Source organism: Carcharhinus amblyrhynchos, chromosome 7 (assembly GCF_965287045.1).
Source record: "Carcharhinus amblyrhynchos chromosome 7, sCarAmb.v2.hapA, whole genome shotgun sequence".
In the NCBI taxonomy this organism is placed as follows: Eukaryota; Metazoa; Chordata; class Chondrichthyes; order Carcharhiniformes; family Carcharhinidae; genus Carcharhinus; species Carcharhinus amblyrhynchos.
The window spans coordinates 55,297,958-55,319,257 of record NC_137330.1 but is presented as its reverse complement, the minus strand read 5'-3'; the positions used below and the strand labels follow the sequence as shown (position 1 = coordinate 55,319,257).

The 21,300-nt window shown below is 42.8% G+C and overlaps 1 protein-coding gene and 1 non-coding gene across 3 annotated transcripts in view; both read right to left on the bottom strand.

Moving 5' to 3' along the window:
- xkr6a (XK, Kell blood group complex subunit-related family, member 6a) overlaps positions 1 to 21,300 on the bottom strand; it is a 405,072-nt gene that overhangs the window by 34,287 nt on the left and 349,485 nt on the right. For both annotated transcript variants that reach the window (XM_080192345.1, XM_080192344.1), the window contains exon 2: positions 13,711 to 13,907. In XM_080192345.1, the coding sequence (XP_080048471.1) occupies positions 13,711 to 13,907 (197 nt within the window). The remainder of the gene's footprint in view (positions 1 to 13,710; positions 13,908 to 21,300) is intronic.
- LOC145345762 (U2 spliceosomal RNA) lies at positions 3,175 to 3,366 on the bottom strand. The gene has a single exon (XR_013887151.1). It is a non-coding gene; the product is annotated as a U2 spliceosomal RNA (small nuclear RNA).

The window sequence follows — 21,300 nt, the reverse complement described above, 5'->3', positions numbered from 1 at the left end:
TTCATGGGGAAACTGGTGTAAATCACAAATGTTTTTTCAGTGGGAGTTCACACTCGAATCTCCCACACTGTATGCAATGCAGAGGTCACAGTCGTGGATATCATTAAAAGCTGGAGGGATGGGGCCTAATCACACTGGAGTCTAACAATTCCAGGTCTCTGCGCATGCGCAGTGGCCCTGAATGCCAGCCTGCACTTTGCTGGCCAGATCAATTGCTGGCCAGCCCAGACCCCCACCGTACTGCATCCCCCACCTCTCCCACAACCTGACTATCCCCGCCCCCCTGGACTGCCCTGATCTCCAGCCCCCCTCCACTGCAGATTCCCCCACCACACCCGTAACTTCCAGGGGAGGCAGACACCTCACCCCCCAGCAGACCCCCTCCCCCACGTAAGGCAGGGCCTCCCCGGCAGACCACTTTCCCCCCATCCTCTGGCAGACCACTATCCCCCCACCTTCCGCTGGACCACTATCCCTGCCCCCCCACCCCCCACCCCCTGCCAGCCTGTCCCGATCGCTGGCCTCCTTCCATTCCTGACTGATCCTCATGCAGAGCGGAACCTCCCATCCCAATGAATCACCCTGTAGGCCCTGCCCCCAGCTGGCACCTCCCCAGGCCCCACCCCATACCATGTGGGCAATGCCAAGGTGCCCACTGGGCATGGGCACTTTGCCCCTTGGGCAGTGCCAGGGCACGTTGGCACTGTCTGGATGCCCATGTTCAGGGGACATCCCTCCCCCACTGCCTGACCCCTTGGTTTGGCCGCCGATTGCCCCCTACACTCCAGGGAGGTCAGATTACTAGTTCCATGAATGTGGAAAGCTAGTCTGAACCCCGCTGGAGTGAAGTACACCTGAGAGGATGGGAGATGCTAGCGGGCCTGGAGACTTCAGTCCGGGGCCGTTAATCACAGTTAAATGACATTAAAATAAGAATTAAATCACTTACTTGCCGTTCTCACCGGTTTCCAGTGCAATCCTGACTCTGCCAATGTCTGGTGCTCGGAGATGCACGCATGGCAGGAATGCGTGCACAAATCCCACAACTCACCACACACGCGATTCTTCTGGCCCGCCACATTGAGAATCGCCCCCAATACCTCTGACAGTACAGCACTCCCTCAGTACTACGCTGACAGGCCAGCTCAGATTACGACTTCAAGCCTCCAAAGTAAATCTTGAACCCACAATGATTTGACTCAGTAACCAGGGCATTTCCACCGAACCAAAGCTGAAACTTAATCATCTATAATTCACAGAGCAAGCCAGCTGATTGATTCCTGCTTATCAGAGACAAATCTGGATCAGGGAATTTTACCACTTTATCAGTACCACAAATGCTTTTTTATTGTCTCCCTTTTGTGGTGTTGCTGTCTGATCTCCAGCTGCAGCAGCCTTCTTCCTCACAACAGCAAATGCCTCAGCTCAAGCACTGAACCCACTGAGCACGTTTAAATATGCCCGATAGCATAAAGTGTGCTGGTGATTGGTGATTTGGGTAGGTGGTTCGTTCGACCCCACTACATCTCTGGCAGTTTTGCCGCTGGAGCAGACAATCCTACATGCCCTGTAAGATTTGCAGAAAACATTGGCAGGAGAGTTGGGAGGGTGAACTATTCACAGAAATCAAATCAATGTTGCTCCTACAGGGATACAAATGTCAAACATGTATCGTAAATAGCCTCCATGATACTTGTATTTGACTGATACAGGTTGAGCTATTGCATCATCTAACCAATGTAGAGCAATCAATCAACATTGTGAACTCCCTGACCCGTAACTCTTTTAAAATCCACATAAAGTTCTCGATCAAACTTCAGTTAGTGTGATTGCTGAGGCCTTTAACTATTTTATTACTGTTCAGATGAGATATTCCAGCCAAACTCATCTGTGATCCTTACAAATCTTCAAATAGAGATAATTCTACCCTTCCCGTTATGTTTATTTGCATGGGATTTAAATCCTCCTGCCTGCCCATCTGAGACAGAAAAATGTGCATTGTGTAACTGTGATGGGCATGTGATGGTAAAAACTAGGTCAGAACTCTGATTCGGTGAGTCTCGATCTTGCCTGGGAGTGATCTTTGACCCTGCCTTAAGGTTAAACGGTGGACCAAATGTATAGTTTTCCAAGGTTGGAATTCCTAAGGCCCTGCCTGCCAAACACTGATAAGGGAATTAGCAGCTGGTACACCCAGAAGCAAGAGCCACCTTGGCCTTTGCAGTAACAGTTGCAGGACCCACATTGATGTCCAAGCATAGAAGAGGAGGACTTTCACATTTTAAAATGTTTTTCTTTCACGTGATAAGGAAGCTAGCAGAAGTACAGACAGAGGTTTTCTGGGTGGGTTGGGGGAGTGGGGTACGGATGATGGGCAAGACCACCTTGGACGTTAATACACAGACAGCAGAGATCATCGACAATACTCTGATTTTTACATCTAAAGCAAGAGATTTTGAGAACTCCAAAAAAATTATTCAGAGCAGATATTTGCATTAATTTGAGAGAATGCAAGCGCAATGTTCACAGAAAAGAATGATGACCAATAATGGAAGTAACTTAAGAGCTTAAAAACTTTTAGAATCAGAAAAAGAGACAAAATCTCAAAGCAATCTAGTTCACAATCTCATCCTTCTCCAGAAACATGCCTGGTTTCCTTCTGAACTTATTTAATTGCTTCAAGAGCTTTCTCTGGTAGCTTAGTCCTGGAACTCTAGTACACCTTGTGCAAATAAGTATTATATTTGAGCTCTTTTCATTCCTTGTTTCCTATTTCAACATTTGCTCATGGCTATTTGACCCTATTTTACAACTGTAACTTATGTGTTTTGATCAACTTCGTCAATTCTATTTGAGTTATCAAAATTTCATAAGGTAACCTCCAGATTTCCTTTTACAATGAGAATAAGCCTGATTTTCTTAACCTCCTCAAATTAGATTCCTGGTTGCCTCTGTACATCTCAAGGGCAACAATATCCCTTCTAAAATTACATGAATAGAACCGCATACTGTAGTCACAATACCATATGACCACCATCTTACTCAGTAACAATGTATCCTCCGATTTTAGATTATGTGCACCATTTAGTATCTTACATACACAGGTGCTGGGGAATGATAATGTACTAACCTGACAATACAGTGTACCAAACTTTTAAAGGGACAATGCGTTTTTTTCTTTTTTTTGGTTCCCAGAGACACCGCAACACCAGGCCATCACGTGGAGTGGATGGAGCAAGCCCCCAACCGCACTCTCCCCCACCCCAAAAACCAAACCAATATATGGTCCCCAGATAAGGGATGCACCAGATACCAAACCAACAAGAACAGATATTACACTTGATCTCAGCCAAAAGACAATGTTTTCCCCTTCATGGATTACAATCACTCGGGTATAAAAAAAATCAGCAGATAAAAACCTACATGCATTCAACTAAACTGCATCAATGTGCTGGGCTTTCAGAATAAACAGAAACATCTCATTGGATTTTTTTAGTTAACAATTTTCTGGCATAGTGCTCTTCTCAGAAAAAAAGATCCAAGTATGTTAATATGGAAATTTTTTTTCAGTTTGCACCCATAAGACCGAAATTTGAACGATTATGCTAAACGCTTCCAGCTGAAATTAAAAGCTTCAGTTAAATTATGTGGCTGCAAAGGAACAACAATGATATGAATTATATATTTGGCAGAATTTTTCTGAAGCAGAGGAAAAGTGTGTTATCTTAATGGCATAATGCACAAATGTGGCGATTGTCTCTTTCAGGCTCAGTCTGCAGAGTAAGAGTGACATGACCTAGGGTATCAATTGGGGAGCAGGGTAGGGAATCACCCTGCTAAGAGTGGGCTTCTGTACTCAGAGTCATCTCAGGAGCTGCTTGCAGCCACAAGGCTACAAGCTTCTGTATAATTTTAACCTGTGAACAAATGAGTTGTGTTATCCCTAAACTGGTGAACGAGCACCTTTACATTTAGCGATGAAGGTAAAAGTTTGAGATCCTCAAACTCTGAGTATCCAAAGTTATATTGAAGTTGGGAAAAGAAAGAGAGTACTGACCAAGATGCCCTCTTTAGATGGAGGACTGGACTTAATACGTAGGGCACCTTGGGTGTTACTTCCAAAATAGGGGAGGAGGCAAGTGCCAGGCAATCCTCCCGAGTGTCTGTGGGACCCAAACTCATAATCTAATTCACAATCTCACAGCCCCAACTCCGAATCATTCAGTAAGCTCTTGGAATTGGTGAAGTCCAGCCTAAACCAGCTTTCTTCCAGAGATTCAAGTTTATTTCAAGGGGGAGAGCTCCAGGTGAAACGATTGCGAGTTATATCACTAAATTGAAACAGATATCAGAGTTATTAGATTTAGATGTTTCAGGCAGGATAGAGGGGGATGTAAAAGGGATGGGGGAGTTGCATTACTGGTTAAGGAAAATATCACAGCTGTACTGAGGGAGGACACCTCAGAGGGTTCAGGCAGCGAGGCAATATGGGTAGAGCTCAGGAATAGGAAGGGTGCAATCACAATGTTGGGGGTTTATTATAGGCCTCCCAACAGCCAACCGGAGATAGAGGAGCAGATATGCAGGCAGATTTTGGAAAGATGCAAAAACAACAGGGTTGTTGTGGTGGTTGATTTTAACTATCCCTATATTGATAGGGACTTAATTACTGCCAGAGGCTTGGATGGGGCAGAATTTGTAAGAAGCGTGCAGGAGGATTTCTTGAAACAGTATGTAGATAGCCCAACTCAGGAAGGAGCCATATTCGACCTGGTATCGGGGAATGAGCCCAGCCAGGTGATCGAAGTTTCAGTGGGAGAGCATTTCGGGAACAGTGATCATAATTCCGTAAGTTTTAAGATGCTTGTGGCTAAGGACAAGAATAGTCCTCGGGTGAAGGTGTTAAATTGGGGGAAGACTAACTACAACAACATTAGGTAAGATCTGGAGAGTGTACACTGGGGGAGGCTGTTTGAGGGTAAATCAACATCCAACATGTGGGAATCTTTCAAATGTCAGTTGAGTGGAATTCAGGACCAGCACGTGCCTATAAGGATAAGAAATCATAGAAACCCTACAGTTCAGAAAGAGGTAAGTTGGCCCATCGAGTCTGCACCGACCATAATCCCACCCAGGCTTTACCCCCATAGCCCTACATTCTTCTCCACTAATCCCTCTAATCTACGCATCTCAGGACATTAATGGGCAATTTTAGCATGGCCAATCAACCTAACCCACATATGTTTGGATTGTGGGAGGAAACCAGAGCACCCGGAGGAAACCCACGCAGACACAAGGAGAATGTGCAAACTCCACACAGACAGTGACCCAAGCCGGGAATCAAACCCAGGTCCCTGGAGCTGTGAAGCAGCAGTGCTAACCACTGTCCTACTATGCCACCCATAAGTGTGGCACATATCAGGAATCCTTGATAACTAGGGATATTATGAGCGTTGTCAAAAAGAAAAAGGAAGAATTTGTAAAGTCTAAAAGGCTTGGAACAGCCCTTGAAGAATATAAAGAATGTAGGAAGGAACTTAAGGAAGGAGTTAGGAGAGATAAAAAGGGTCATGAAAAGTCCTTGGCAAATAGGATTAAGGAACATCCTAAGGCATTTTATGCATATGTTAAGAGCAAGAGGGTAGCCAGGGAAAGGATTGCTCCACTCAAGGATACTGGAGGGAATCTATGCATGGAACCAGAGGAAATGGGTGAGATATTAAATGAATACTTTGCCTCAGTATTCACCAAGGAGAGGGACTTGATGAATAAGGAACCTAGGGTAAGGTATGTAGATATTCTGGGTCAGGTCGATATCAAAAAGGAGGAGCTATTGGGCATCTTAAAAAGTATTAAAGTAGACAAGTCCCCAGGGCCTGATGGGATCTAGCCCAGAATACGGAGGGAGAAAAAGGTGGAAATTGCTAGGGCCTTGATAGAAATCTTTGAATACTCATTGACTGCAGGTGAAGTTTCAGACGACTGGAGGTTAGCCAATGTTGTTTCATTGTTTAAGACTGGCAACAGGGATAATGCAGGAAATTGTAGGCTGGTAAGCCTTACGTCAGTGGTAGGAAATTATTGGAAAAGTTTCTTAGGGACAGGATTTATTCACATTTGGAAACAAATGGACTTATTATTGAAAGATAACATGGTTTTGTGAAGGGGGGGTTGTGCTTCACTAACTTGATCGAGTTTTTTGAGGAAGTGACAAAGATGATAGATGAGGGAAAGGCAGTTGATGCTGTATACATGGACTTCAGTAAAACCTTTGACAAGGTACCTCATGGTCGACTGGTACAAAAGGTGAAGTCACACAGGATCAAAGGAGAACTGGCAAGATGGATACAGAACTGGCTTGGTGAAAGAAGACAGAGAGTAGCAGAAGAGGGCGCTTTTCTGAATGGAGAGCTGTAACTAGCAGTGTTCCACAGGGATTAGTACTGGCACCTTTGTTGTTTGGAGTATATTTGAATGATTTGGAGGAAAATGTAGCTTGTCTTATCAGTAAGTTCGCAGATGACACAAAAACTGGTGGAGTTGCTGATCGTGAAAAAGATTGTCAGAGAATACAGCAAGATATAAACTGCTTGGAGAGTCGGGCAGAGAAATGGCAGATGGAGTTTAATCCAGACAAGTGTGTGATAATGCATTTTGGAAGGTCCAATGCATGTAGGAATTATATAGTAAATGGTAGAACCTTTAGGAGTATTGACAGGCAGAGAAATCTGGGCGTATATGCCCACTGATCACTGAAAGTGGCAATGCAGATGGATAAGGTAGTGAAGAAGGCATATGGCAAGCTTGCCTTCATCAGTCAGAGCATTGACTAAAAAATTCACAGGTCATGCTGCAACTGTACAGAGCCTTAGTTAGGCCTCATTTAAAATATTGTGTATAATTCTGGTTGCCAGACCACCAGAAGGATATAGATGCTTTGGAGAGGGTACAGAAGAGGTTTACCAGGATGTTGCCTGGTCTTCAGGGTACTAGCTATGAGAAGAGGTTGGATAAACTTGGTTTGTTCTCACTGGAATGACAGAGATTGTGGGGTGACCTAATAGATGTTTACAAAATTATGAGTGGCATGGACAGAGTGGATAGTCAGATGCTCTTTCCTAGGGGAGAAAAGTACTTGGGAACATAGGTTTAAAGTGCATGAGGAAAAGTTTAGAGGAGATGTACGAGACAAGTTTTTTTATACAAAGGATGGTGAATATCTGGAACATGCTGCCCATGGAGGTGGTGGGAGCAAGTATGATACCTGCATTTAAGGGGCAACTAGGTGAATACATGAATAAAATGGGAATGGAAGGATACGGACTCCGTAAGTGCATACAGTTTTAATTTAGGCAGGCATCATGATCGGCCAGACTTGAAAGGCTGAAGGGCCTGTTCCTGTGCTGTATTTTTCTCTGTTCCTTACTGTGATTTTAGAGTCACCTTGAATGATATGTTATGGGACAGATTCGTCTGCAGGGTGAATAACAATGTGATTCAACAGAGGTTACTTGCAAAGGTTGATATAAATTTTAAAAGAGCAATGGAGATAACATAGGCAATGGAAAGTGCTGAAAAACATGCACAAGAATTAAACAGCACGCCAAATGACACTGTTCACTAGTGAGGGTGGGAAGCTGCAGTCGGCAGTGGCACTAAAACCGAAGAAGTAGTCACATGGCAGGAAACAAGTTCAGTCACAAATAAGACAAGAAGATTTAAAAGAAGCAATCAGTCAACGAAGTATGAAGTGGAGTGTTACCAATGTGAAAGTAACCACTCCCCTGAATCCTGTAATTATAAAGGAGGCTGAGTGTTTTTCTTTTGTCATAGGAGGGGCATAGGTGCAAGTCGAGTCAAGTCTACTGAGTAGCCGATAAAATAATGTGTAACCAGTGTACAATGTGAAACAGTCTAGCACCAATGATTTAAATATTCACTCACTGTTTAATATTAAAGAGGGCATAATGGCTCATATTACTGTAATGCTCCTGTAAATTGGAAGCCTGTTAAGACGGAAGTTGATACAGGAGCATCAGCGACTGTGATAGGTGAGCATATATATCGGTACTTGAGAGAAGGATTCAACCATTGAATTTGAAGGTCACTGCGGCCAAGTTAACAACTTGCCTGGTGAAGTAATAAAAAGATTGGACACTGCAATGCTACCTGTAAGCTATGGGCAACAGTCCCAGTGATCATAGTGACAGGTGAAGGACCAAGCTTTCTTGGCCGCAGCTGGGTTAAGGAAATCAGAAGACCATAAGAAGAACATTTGAACTAGGAGTAGGCAATTTAGCCCCTTGAGCCTGGTCTGTTATTTAATATGATCATGACTGATCTTATCTTGGCTTCAATTCCACTTATTTGCCCATTCACCATAGTCTTTAAACGCTTACTAATTAAAAATCTGTCCACGTCTTCCTCAAATTTACTCAATGTCCTGGCATTCACCATTCTCTGGTGTAGTGAATTCCACAAATTCTCCAATTCTCTGTTTAAAATCTGTTATCCCTTACCCTAAAACTATTACTCACTTGTTCTAGATTGCCCCACAAGAGGAAACATCTTCTCCATGTCTACTTTGACAATCCACATTATCATCTTGTACAACTCAATTAGACCTCTTTTCATTCTTCTAAGCTCCAGGGAGTATAGGCCCAATCTATCCAATTCCTCTTCATAAAACAAACTTCTTATTTCAGGGATCAATTTAGTGAACCCTCTCTGAACTGCCTCCAATGCAGCTACATTCCTCCTCTAGTCAGGAGCCCAAACTGTATAGAATATTCCAAGTGCGGCCTCACAAATGCTTTGTACAGTAGCAGCAACACTTCACTACCTTTATATTCTATTTCTTCAGCAATAAATGAATGCCAAGTTTCCATTTGCCTTCCTTATTGCCTGTCGTACCTGCTTACTCATTTTCTGCGATTCGTTCAAGTTAAATTGGACTGAGATTTTCCAAGTGTGGGGAGGAGAACTATTCGATCTGATGAAGAAATATGACAGCATGTTTAGGGATCAATTAGGCAAAACAAAAGGCCTCAATTCTTTAAGACAAGATCAACCAGTACCATATGCTTTATGAAAGTAGATACTGAATTAAAGTGACTTGAAGAACTGGGTATTATCCAGCCAGTTCAGTTCTCAGAATGGGCAACACTGATAATTCCCATATTGAATCTGGGCAGGATTACTCACATTTGTGGCGATTACAAGTTAACAGTAAATCGGGCTGCCAAGTAGGATAAATATCCAATCCAAATTGGATGTAAGCTGCCTGGAGGTCAATCTTATTGAAAGCTAGATATGAATCACGCATATTAACAACTCAAATTAGTCAATGCTTCCTGAAGTTACGTCATGATAAACACACACAAAGAGTTGTTCCAATACATGCCCCTGCCTTTTGACATGTCTTCAGCATGTGCAATTTTCCAGAGGACGATAGAGCGTCTGCTGCAGGGGTTGTCAGGAGTTGTGGTATACCTTGATGACGTTCTTATTACTGGATTGATGGACGCTGAGCATTTAGCTAACTTAGAGGAGTTGCTGAGGAGAATTCAAGAGTCTGAGTCCACCTCAAGAAGGAGAAATGTACCTTTAAAGCCAGTGAGATAGCCTATCTGGGGTATCATGAAAATGCACAAGAGTAACACCCCATGGAAAACAAGATCAAGACAATGAAGAAGGCATTGGCCCCCAAAACCACATCTGAACTCAAGTCATTTTTGGGAGTAGTAAGTTACAATTAACCAAACTTGTCAATGTTATTGGCCCCTTTGCATTGTGCCAAAGAAATATCAGTGTTGGTCCGAGAAGACACCCCAGAAAAATATTTCAACAGAATAAAACAATTGCTGTAATCTTCGAATGTTAGTAAATTTTGACCTGTTGAAGGAACTGATCTTGACTTGCCCTGAAGTTATGTCATGATAAACACACAAAAAGGGTTGTTCCAATACATGCTCCTGCCTTTTGACAATGGATCCGAAAGGCCAATAGGCTATGTCTCAAGAACCCTTTTAGAGGCTGTAAAAGGTACTCATAAGTTGAGAAAGAAGGATCATCAATAGCTTTTGGTGTCAAGAAATTCCACAGGTATTATACGGTAGGCATTATAGCATCATTTCTGACTACAAGCCATTTTTGGGTCTTTTTAATGAAGACAAGGCTATTCTGTTGATCGCATTGGCAAGAATTCAATGTTGGGTGTTAATTTTGTCTGCCCGTGATTATATGTTCAAGCATCGACGTAGAACACACATAGTGAATGCAAATGCATGTCGCCACCTACAGATCCACATCTGTCCAAAGTAAGACACAAGGATTGGGATTCTCCCCAAAAAAATTCTAAGTCACCAATTTATGTGAAAAGGGGAGTAACTCCCACTGGCACTCTGTGCATCACAGATTGTCCTAGCAGGATTCGCTCTGAAAATCAGTAGGCAAGGCATATCCCCGGTGGGGAAGCTGGCAGCATAATGATATGCTAGCCACTGCATATCCGCCGATCTGTCAGCACCAAGAGTGGTGCATTTGCAGTGGACCCACATTGTCAGCTCCTGATCGTTGGCCAGCTCAATTGCTGCTCAGCCCTACAAGCCCCCATTGTTGGCTTCCTGGAGCTCCCTGGGCCAGCCCTGATCCCCCAGCTGGCAGTCTCAAGTTCCCGATTCCTGCCCCTACGATAGTTTCTCCCCAGCCCTTCAGCAGCCTTGATCCCCAGCAACCCTGACCATCATCCTCCCTCCCTCTGCCAGTGATCCCGAATGCAGAGTGGCAGCGAAATGCCCCAACCCCACCAATTGCCCCCAATAGGCCCTGCTACCCACCCCTTGTCACTGCTTGATGGGAAGTGCCACTGTACCCTTGGGCTTTGCCAGTGTCAGGCTGGCACTGCCAGGCTAACTGTGCAAAAGGGGTGCGCCCCCTTACCCCAGTCTCTTGGGAGTGCCTCAATGGCCTCTGTTCCCTCCAGTGGGGTTGGTTGCCTGTTCTCCATTTACAGGAGCAGCTGTAAACCCTGCTGGACTGCTCTAGCAGTGCAGCCGGCTGGGAGAATTGTCTGCAAGATACTCACAGGTTGGGTCAATGAGCCAGTTTCTGAAGAATTGAAGCCATTTGTTACCTGCAAGGATGAATTGAGTTGCTAGAATGACATCATACTCTGGGAGCAAGAGTAGTCATCCCTATACCAACATGTGGAGTTGCCGGCGTTGGACTGGGGTGGGCACAGTAAGATGTCTCACAACACCAGGTTAGAAGTCCAACAGGTTTATTTAGAATAATGAATTTTAAGAGCACTGCTCCTTCATCAGGTGAGTGGTGAGGTAGGTTCACCATCATGACATATATAGGCAAAGACACAATTGCAAGATAATTAAACATTGGAATGTGAAGAATGGTCGGAATGTGAGTCTTTACGGGTAATCAAGTCTTTACAGGTACAGACAGTGCAAGTGGAGAGAGGGATAATCACAGATTAAAGAGGTGTGAATTGTCTCAAGCCGGGACAGTTAGTAGGATTTTGCAAGTGAGAACATACAAACACTACAACGACGGATAACAGACACCGCGTGACAATCACCAGGCAGGTGTGTTCCTCTCCACTCAGGGAACACTTCAGCAGCCAAGGGCATTCAGCCTTCACGTAGGTGTTCTCCAAGGCAGCCTTCAAGACACACGTCAATTCTGAATCACTGCACAGAAACTGATAGCCAAGTTCTGAACACATGAGGACGGCCTCAACCGAGATCTTGAGTTTATGTCACACTACATGTGTTCCGCACCATTTGCCTGGGCTTGCAAAGTCCGACTAACTGTCCTGGTTTGAGACAATTCACACCTCTTTAATCTGTGATAATCCCTCTCTCCACTCACACTATATGTACCTGTAAAGACTTGGTTACCTGTGAAGACTTGCATTCCAACCATTCTTCACATTCCAGTCTGTAATTATCCTGCAATTATGTCTTTGTCTAAATATGCCACACTTGTGAAACTACCTCTCCACTCACCTGAAGGAGCAGCGCTCCAAAAGCTCATGATGCCAAATAAACCTATTCCTATAGCAGGCAGACAGCCACTGCTCATGGAATTACACAGTGCTCATTCGGACATCTCAAAGATGAAGATGCTTGCCAGTGGTTATGTGTGGCGACCTGGCATTGATGCAGACATTGAGAGCCTAGTCAAGTACGTGAACAGGGCCACTTGCAACAAGGATTGCCTACTGCAGTCCCACTTCACCCTTGGGAATGGCCTGGATGGCCATGGACAAAGGTCCATATTTACTCTGTTGGTCTATTCATGGGCACAATATTTCTATTCATTGTTGATGCACACTTTAAATGGAAGGATATTTTTGAACTGAAATCTCCTCAATCTCTTGCTACTCTTGAAAGATTATGCCAATGTTTTTCCACCCACAGAATACCTGGTCATAGTGTTTGACAATGGAACAGTATTCACAAGGGCTGAGTTTCAAAATTTTGCCACATTTAATAGTATAAAGCACATTAGAACTTTGCCTACCACCCAGCATCCAATGGATCAGCTAAGTCAGCCATCCAAACTTTTAATCTGGCTTAAAGAAGCAGTCCGGAGGAACCCTGTAGACTAGAATTTCATGCTTCCTTCCTGGCTACAGGCCACTCCACTTGCAATGACAGGAGTCCCTCCAGCAGGGTTGTTAATGAACGTCATCTCAGAGCCTTGTATTCCCAAATTTGGCAGGGAGGGTAGAGAGCAGCCAATGCAGTCAAAGAGCAAGTCTTGATGATTCATGTCAGATTACATGGTCATTTATGGTGGATGACATCATGTTTGTGAGGAATTTTGGTTGAGGTCAAATTGGGTTCCTGGAATTGTTGTCCCTAGAACTGGACCCTGTCCTATCAAGTGGATGTAGAAGGGAGGATCATCTGAAAACATATAGACTGTTTGAGAAAAGCGAGATACCCCAGCAGCTGGTTTTGCCATTGGGAAGTATTTTGCCATCTGGAAATGTTGCTAACTGTTTTAGCACTGAAGTACCAGATTGTCCTTTGGCAGGTACAACCGATGTTTCCATGGAAACAGATAGAATTGAACTGCCTACACCTGAAGTGGGATCTGTCATTGTGGTTTCGGCTGACAGCAATCCTGTGGAAGTGCCCCAGACAGAGAAGTTACACCGCTCCACAAGGATTCAGAAACCCCTGGAAAGTCTTGATTTATAATTGGCTAAATTCATATACTGAATATTTAATTATCTGGGACTGTGTAAATTGAGTACTGACATTTGTATAAAGGGACTTAGAAGGGGAGGGATACGATTATTGTCCTTTTACGGGTAAGCAACGGTCACACAACGTGGGGAACAAATCAGGGAGCAGGATGAGGGATCAGCTTGGCAAGCACGGGCTACTATACTCAGAGTCATCTCAGGAGGTGATTGCAGTCACGAGGCTATTTTAACCTGTAAATAAACAAGTTGTGTTTTCCCTAAACTGGTGAACGAGCATCGTTACAACAAACCACATAATTATATATTTCAATATGCCATATGTTGTTGCATTATGTGTTTTGCAAGCAGACAAAGAAATATGTGCCAAAATAGTGCGCTTTTAATCTTTGAAGATGTACAGCATAATGTGGACACAGTCTTCGTAAATCACTCAGTGCAGATATAAACGAACATATATCTGTAACATTGAGACTTACATGGTAAGGTTTCTGCCTGGTTTTTCTGGATCATTATGCAGAGTTGTAGCACCAGCTGTGGCGCACTCTCCAGGAAAGTCTCCAGAAGGCGCAGCATGTTCACATCTGCATACTCGTACATCATGGCCCAGTAAAATCGACGCTGGTGTTCGTTCTTCCTCCTGCTCTGAATGCCCAAATACATTGTTCGGATATACCTGAAAAAACAAGATTTAAACTAGAGCACAATGCACTTCAGAAATGTCACTACAGAAATCTGAGATGACTGAATCATCTTCTGAATTCATTGATTTGTCAGCAATTTTCAACCAAAAATGAACGAATTATTACCATTGAACCAGGCACCATAGAAGGGAAATTTCCAACAGGTAAATCTGGTGAATACCCATTTTCCCATTTGATTTAATGTTCCAGCAAGCTGTCCAGCAATCCTACCCAGGGCAAGCTACAGACAGTTTAAATCTGAAATTCAGAGACCGATGCCAGTCATAAAACACGCTACAAATGGGCAGAACATGCACCATGCACATTAGTTCCAGTTGTTAAATAGTTAAACAGTCTAACTAGTTGCCTTAAAGGAATCTCTGGAGACCACACAGAAAAGGTACATTTTGTTTTAAAAGACTACAACAAGAAAACTGCAACTTGAACCTCATAGTACAATGTTGCAAATGGGTCATAAGGAGATGAATGCAGACTTGGACACTGTAGGAATTCTATGGTTCTAAATCTGCAGCTGATCAATAATTTCACCTGAGATGAGAGCACAAGAGTCAGCATCCTCAGATATGGGTGGCACACAAGATGATTGTGCAGTCTGAGCTGCCAGAGCCACAGATCTGACACATTGGTTTTAAAAAAATCAAAGCCCTCACAATATTTAAGTAGTATTTAGGTGAGCACTTGAAATGCCACAGTATACAAAGCTACAAACCAAGTGCTGGGAAATGGGACTAGAATAGAGATGCTATCACGATTGGCTGAAGGGCTTCTTTCAGTGTTGTAAAGCTCTATGACTATGAGTTTTTATAACTTTCTGCCAGCTTGTTCCTGCCACCCAAAAACAGAGCTAACCAGTCAGCCAGTTCCACAGAGAAGGCAGCCAAATTTCCACCTGTCCTTAATCAGTAAACTGCAGTCGAGCTCCCGTTTGGTGCTCACAGCCTGTTAGAGAGATGCAGTTCAAGTCTGCTCCTGAAAATGGTTTAAATATCGCGGATGCACTGTGTATTTTAGGTGAATTTGAAAATTTCCACTCTCCCCTACTGCCAAGTAATTTCCAAGTTTGGCAGCAGAATACTGGCACAATAGCAGATCAACAGCCATTTATAAACGCAGCCCAAATTTCCTGTCCCTTGATTTCAATTGAGCAAAATGTACAATGGAGGAGGAGGATCAATATTCACCATTGCTGAAAGTAAAATCACATAAATAATTTTTACAGTCACCACCACTCATACCACCCACACTTACAGTGGGCAAACCTCTCATAGCTATTTCTCATCAGCATACAAGTTGTGGAGTTATTGATAGTGTATTAAATACATAGGCTATTTTGGGTAATTCAATAAGATTTCACAGTTTGTTTAAATGCGATTAACTTAATCACCCTCTATTTACCGCTTTAAAGGCTTTGATTATTTCAGGCAACTTGAAAAGTTTGTTAATTTTTTTCAGCTTCCAACTGTAATAATTAGAAACATTCCGCATAGGAGTAGGCCGTTCAGCTCTTCCACCCCCTCTCTCTTTCAATTATATCATGGTTAATTTGTGCCTCAACTTCTTTTAAACTGCCTTTGCTCCATATCTTTTACCTGACAAAAAAATCTATCTATCTCAGTGTTGAAAGGTCCAATTGTCCCTTGGAGAGATGGTGTTTACAAGCCATTAAGTTCAAAAGTGTTTTTTTATCCCACTACTGAATGGTTTCACTCTAATTTTAAGATGATGTCCTCTGTCCTTGATTTCTCCATCAAAGAAAATAATTCTATTCTATCTACACCATCAAATTCTTTAAACAATTTAAACAAATTGAGCAGATTACCCCCAGTTGTTTTCACTCAAAGAAAGCCAAGTTACTGCAAGATACTTAGGCTCAAAGGACCGAATGGCCTACTCCCTCTCCTATTTTTCATGTTTTCTATTCAACTATTATGCATAGACTGATTGTCTCAATAGTGCAGTTGAGTCATATTCTGTCACTCTTTATATTGGGAGCATGTGAAATAGTGGCTGAGTGACAGAATTGCATTGTAGGGATCTAGTTTTATTGTTGTGACTTTGCTTTGGGATGCTGTTGACTCAAAAATGAACAACATGGAGCTGGAAAATTGTATCATGTTGACCAGGTATGAGAGTAGTGGGGACTGTAAATTCAAATCTTGTTTTACAAGGCTGATGAGTTATATGTGATTAAAAACAGAGACACATTCAGTATTAGCAATGCAAATAGCATAAGTGAATTTAACTTAATTAAAGAATCTAAGTTTTATTTGGTATCACAGCATTACACCACTGCACAAAACACATTTAAGTACAATAACTTATCATAATCAAAATATTCCATTGATCATTTCAACAACTGATAAAATATTACAGTATTGAAATAATCAGTTGAAATAATTCTTACACTCGTGACAAAACCATCTTTAATAGGTACGGAGTTACACAGGAATTAATCATATAATATGGCTGGTTTTAAGCAAAAATATAAATAATGTGCAAGTCTATTAAAATATCAAATTAATGCTAACAACTGTAGGGCACAATCCACATAGATGTGCATTGTCAAATTCAGTCATCTTTAAATATAGAAAAATAAATGAGCCCTGTAGGCTCTCTGATATAGATTTTGTTCATTTGTCTATGATAGGAAATGAAACTTATTCTCTCATGGAAAATTAATGTTTTCCAGACACCTTTAGGAAGGAGTTTTAATCCTTGGGATTAAGTGAGAAGCAGAAATTTAAAAAAAACCTAACTCCAACCCAGCCACCTGCAGTTTTAATGGGAATGGCTCAGGTAACACATGGCCAATCCACCTTCAGTAGGCAGGCTGATCACTGATGTCTTTTAATGAGGACATAGGCCTTCATTTTAATTGGATTTTCAGGTTTAACGCATGAGGTTGAGGATCCCGCACCTCCAGAAACCTGGCAGAAAAAATGGGTTGTGAATGGCTACTTTACTGAAGTAAATGACTTTACTTTTGTTGGCGAGTCAGGAAAAGCAGTAGCAATTCTTCCAGGCCCAGCAAACAAACCTGCTGATGACTGGGCCCATGTGATCAGATGACAACCAAGTCCTTAACAACATCCAGTCTGCTCCAGCTGTGCTCAAAAATGTCCCACCCCTCACAATGTCCAATTTACTCATCAACCCAACTGACTGTCGGTCACGGTTGTCAGCATGGTTCTATGAAAGGAAGGTCATACTTGAGGAAGTAACCAGCAAGGTAGATAGTGGGGAGCCTATGGACGTGGTGTATTTAGACCTCCAGAAGACATTTGACAAGATGCCACATAAAACACTGATCCAGCAGGTAAGATTGTAAAGGGCTGGAGTTAGAGTACTAGTTTGGATTGAGGATTGTCTGACTAACAGAAAGCAGAGTTGGGATTAATGGGTCTTCTCTGCCTGGTGAAATGTAACTAGTGGGGTGCCGTAGGGATCAGCCCTTGGACCTCAACTGTTTACAATCTGTATAAGTGATCTGCAAACAGGAAGAGAGTGTAACATAGCAAAATTTGTGAATGATGCTAAAATAGGTGGGAAAGTAGGCAGTGAAGAAAATGTAAAGATTCTACTGACAGGTATTGATAGGCTGGGAGAATGGGCCAAAACTTGGCAGCTGGAGTTTAATGTGGATAAGTATGAGGTTGTCCAGTTTGGCAGAAAAAATGAAAAGGCAAATAATTACCTAAATGTAAAGTAGATACAAAATGCGCCCAGGCAGAGGGATCTGTGTGCCTATATTCACGAATCACAGAAAGTCGATATGCAGGTGCAGCATGTAATAAAAAAGGCAAATGGGATGTTGCCATTTATTGCAAAAAGATTGAGTATAAAGGCAGAGAAGTGTTTTTTTATCATTTTATAGGGCTTTGGTGAGACTACATCTGGAATATTGTGTCCAATTTGGTTTCCTTATTTGAGGAAGGATGTGGTGGCATTGGACGCAGTTCAGAGGAGGTTCACCAGATTGATCAGAAGGATGAAAGGGTTGACGTGTGAGGAGAGATTACACAGTTTGGGATTTTACTCACTGGAATACAGAAGAATGAGAGGAGATCTGATCAAGGTGTAGAAAATACTAAAAGGGATTGATAAAGTAAATGTAGACCAAACATTTCCTCTTATGGGGCACTCTAGAACAAGAGGTCACAGGTATAGATTGTGAGGTATAGATTTAAAACTGAGATGAGGAGGAACTACTTCTCGCAGAGAGTGGTAAATTTGTGGAACTCGCTGCCCCATTGTGCAGTGGAGTCTTAATTGTTGAATGGTTTCAAGAAAGAGATGGACATATTTCTAATCAAGAAAGGGAAAGAGGGATATGAGGAACAGGTGGGGCAGTGGATTTGAGACCAGGGAGAGATCAGCCATAATCTGATTAAATGGCAGAGCAGGTGTGAAGAGCTGAATTTGCTTATTTCTGTTGCTGATTCCTATGTTCCACTAATGCATGCTCACATACTTCGTCAGAAATTAAAGGTATTTATTAACAAAGAAAAACTGTACCGAATCCAGCAGCTTCCCCGACTGCCCAATCTCTACATGTCTAGGAACCCTCTTTTGTAGTTCCACAAGTCTACACTTCCCACTGCCTCAGAAAAGCAGCCAGCATAATTAAGGACCCCATGCACCCCGGATATTCTCTTTTCTACTTTCTTCCATCGGGAAAAAGATACAAAAGTCTAAGGTTGCGTACCAAGCGACTCAAGAACAACTTCTTCCCTGCTGCTGTTAGACTTTTAAATGGATTTACCTTGCATTAAATTGATCTTTCTCTACACCCTAGTTATGATTGTAACACTACATTCTGCACTGTCTCATTTCCTTCTCTATGAATGGTATGTTTTGTTTGCACAGCGCGCGAGAAACAATACTTTTCACTGTATGTTAATACATGTGACAATAATATATCAAATCAAATCAAATGTAATCTGCTGAAAATAGGCTCCACCCCTTAGGGTGATTATCCACACAATCCCATTTGGTCCCTCAAGCCAGGTGGCTCCCTTCTGCTGTGTTGTTCTTAAAGGGACAATCACCACAGACATTGCAAAATGTTTTAAATGTCTGGTTAATTTCTACAGGGTACCCAGGAGATATGAGTTTCTGGGTCTTTTCCTGGAAGATCTTTCCCCACGATCTGTTGTTCAAATATCAGGACCTCGACCTCTAACTTCATAGTTAACAACTATGAAGCAGCTTCTTTAAAATCTTCCCTGCACAACTAACAATGCAAGTCAATCATGACGAATATTCCACAGCAGCTCCAGCGCAAATTCATGAGATCAAAGTACCAAGCCAGTTTTTGCTTTTTGGAGCCAATGAACCTCAGGCAACCAAGCTGAGAAAATGTGGCAAAAAGCAGAAAATGTGAGCAAGTTAATTAGTTAGATATTGAAAGTCCTTATTTTCAGAAAGTCTTTGACATAACACACACGCCATGACTTTTTGCCCATATTTGCGGTGAACACAAATGGTGTACTGGGCACAAAGTATCGCATGACTTGGAAAACAAGAATCTCGCTAGTGAGATTCTCATTTTCAGATTCTCCCCACACGCCCATTGGTGACATTACAAGGATCCCACTCGAGAAAGGCAGGAACCTCATTTCAGTCCATTTAAATATAATTAGTGGGCTTCTCCACCATATCATTCCCGACATTAAGAACGTGCTCTCGTAAATGTGATATCACATTGGCAAGATTTACAATTGCTGTTTAAATACCTGACCCAGGTGAAGAGAAACCACTGGGAGCACACAGCTAATTATAGCCCCTGTCTGCTGGGGGAATTACAGGTAAGTATAGCCCCTGAGGGTAGAGGGAAATGTGTAGGCAATATATCTGCACTCCCCCCCGCCTCAAATGGAGCTCCCCAGAGGGGTCCCCAGGCACTGGAGTTGTGGTGTTGACTGGAGTTGGGCTGGCCATCTCCAGAAAGAGATTGAGGGCAGCCTCAATCTCTTTCCCATAGTCTGGTGAGCTAGGTAAAAGATTGAAAAACAGTTAAAAAAAATGTTTTAAATCAGTGTCAAGAAGTAGGTGAGATCTCACCAAGAGGTGAGTCCAAAGATGTGCAGGTTAGGTTGATTGGCCATGCTAAAATTGCCATTAGTGTCATGAGATGCGTAGGTTAGAGGGATTAGTGAGTAAATATATAGGGATATGGGGGTAGGGCCTGGGTGGGATTGTGGTCGGTGCAGACTCGATGGGCCAAATGGCCTTTTTCTGCACTGTAGTGTTTCTATGATTCTATAATTTCATTTTAAAAGATTATGGAGAGGGAAGAGAGATTCCATTCCAAAACAGCACACAGAGAAAGGCGAGATTACATTTTAAACAGTGCGGAGAGAGAGCAAAGAAGTTATTTTGAAATAGTGTGGAGATAAAGTAGTGATTTCAATTTAAAACAGTGTGGAGAGAGATGCGTGATTTCATTATAAAATAGTGCAGCGAGAAAAGAGATTTCATTTTAAAACAGCAAGTAACGAGATATAAGGGACATGATCAACTGGCATGGTTAGTCAGTAAGATAGAACAAGGGGTGAAAAATGGGGTTTGTGCCTGGTTTTTTGACCCTTGTGATCTTTCCAGCCCCATTTTGCTGGCAAAATCAGCCTGTGCCTTTCTGATTTCAATATTAATAACATGATTAACATGTCATTAACAAGTCCAGGGTGCTATCGTCCAGGGTCACTTCCCTTAGCCCATTTACTAATCAAGGTCTTTGTCCTTCTGCCTGTAGCTGTAAACCTTTGCCCTTCCTCCCATCTACCCCCCTCTTCATGAACAACCTTCCACATTGCTACCCTGGTCTTCAACAGGCTACTCCCCACCTTCTCCTGCACTCCACCCTCAATCAAACTTCAGACATTTGTTGCAGTGACTGCAGGAGTCCCCCAGCACAGTGCTGGCCTGATAGACAGTGGTATATGGCATCAGGTGGAAGGAGACCCTTCTACTCTCCAATCCCAGGTTTAGTACTGGTGAGAGCACAAGAATGTCCATAGGTCCAGGAGCTGTTCATGAACACCAACTGGCATGGAGATTCCATGGAGGGCAAGAACTGGCCTGTCCTGGTAGAGTTGTGTATCGCGTATCAGGAGCAGTGCAGCACTATGGCAATACTGCACTCATCCCAAAGTCTCTTGCAACCTGAGGATCACCTCGTGAACATCACTTCTTAACAACTAGGTATTCAACTGACATAATTTCCCCCTGACATGACACAAGATTGAAAGGCCTGATGGGATACCAGCGGTCAGCTGTTTTAAGGAGCATTCATGAGATGCAAATTAATACAAATAATGTTCACACTACCAGACAGCGGGAAAACCGACCCACCACTGGAAGGAT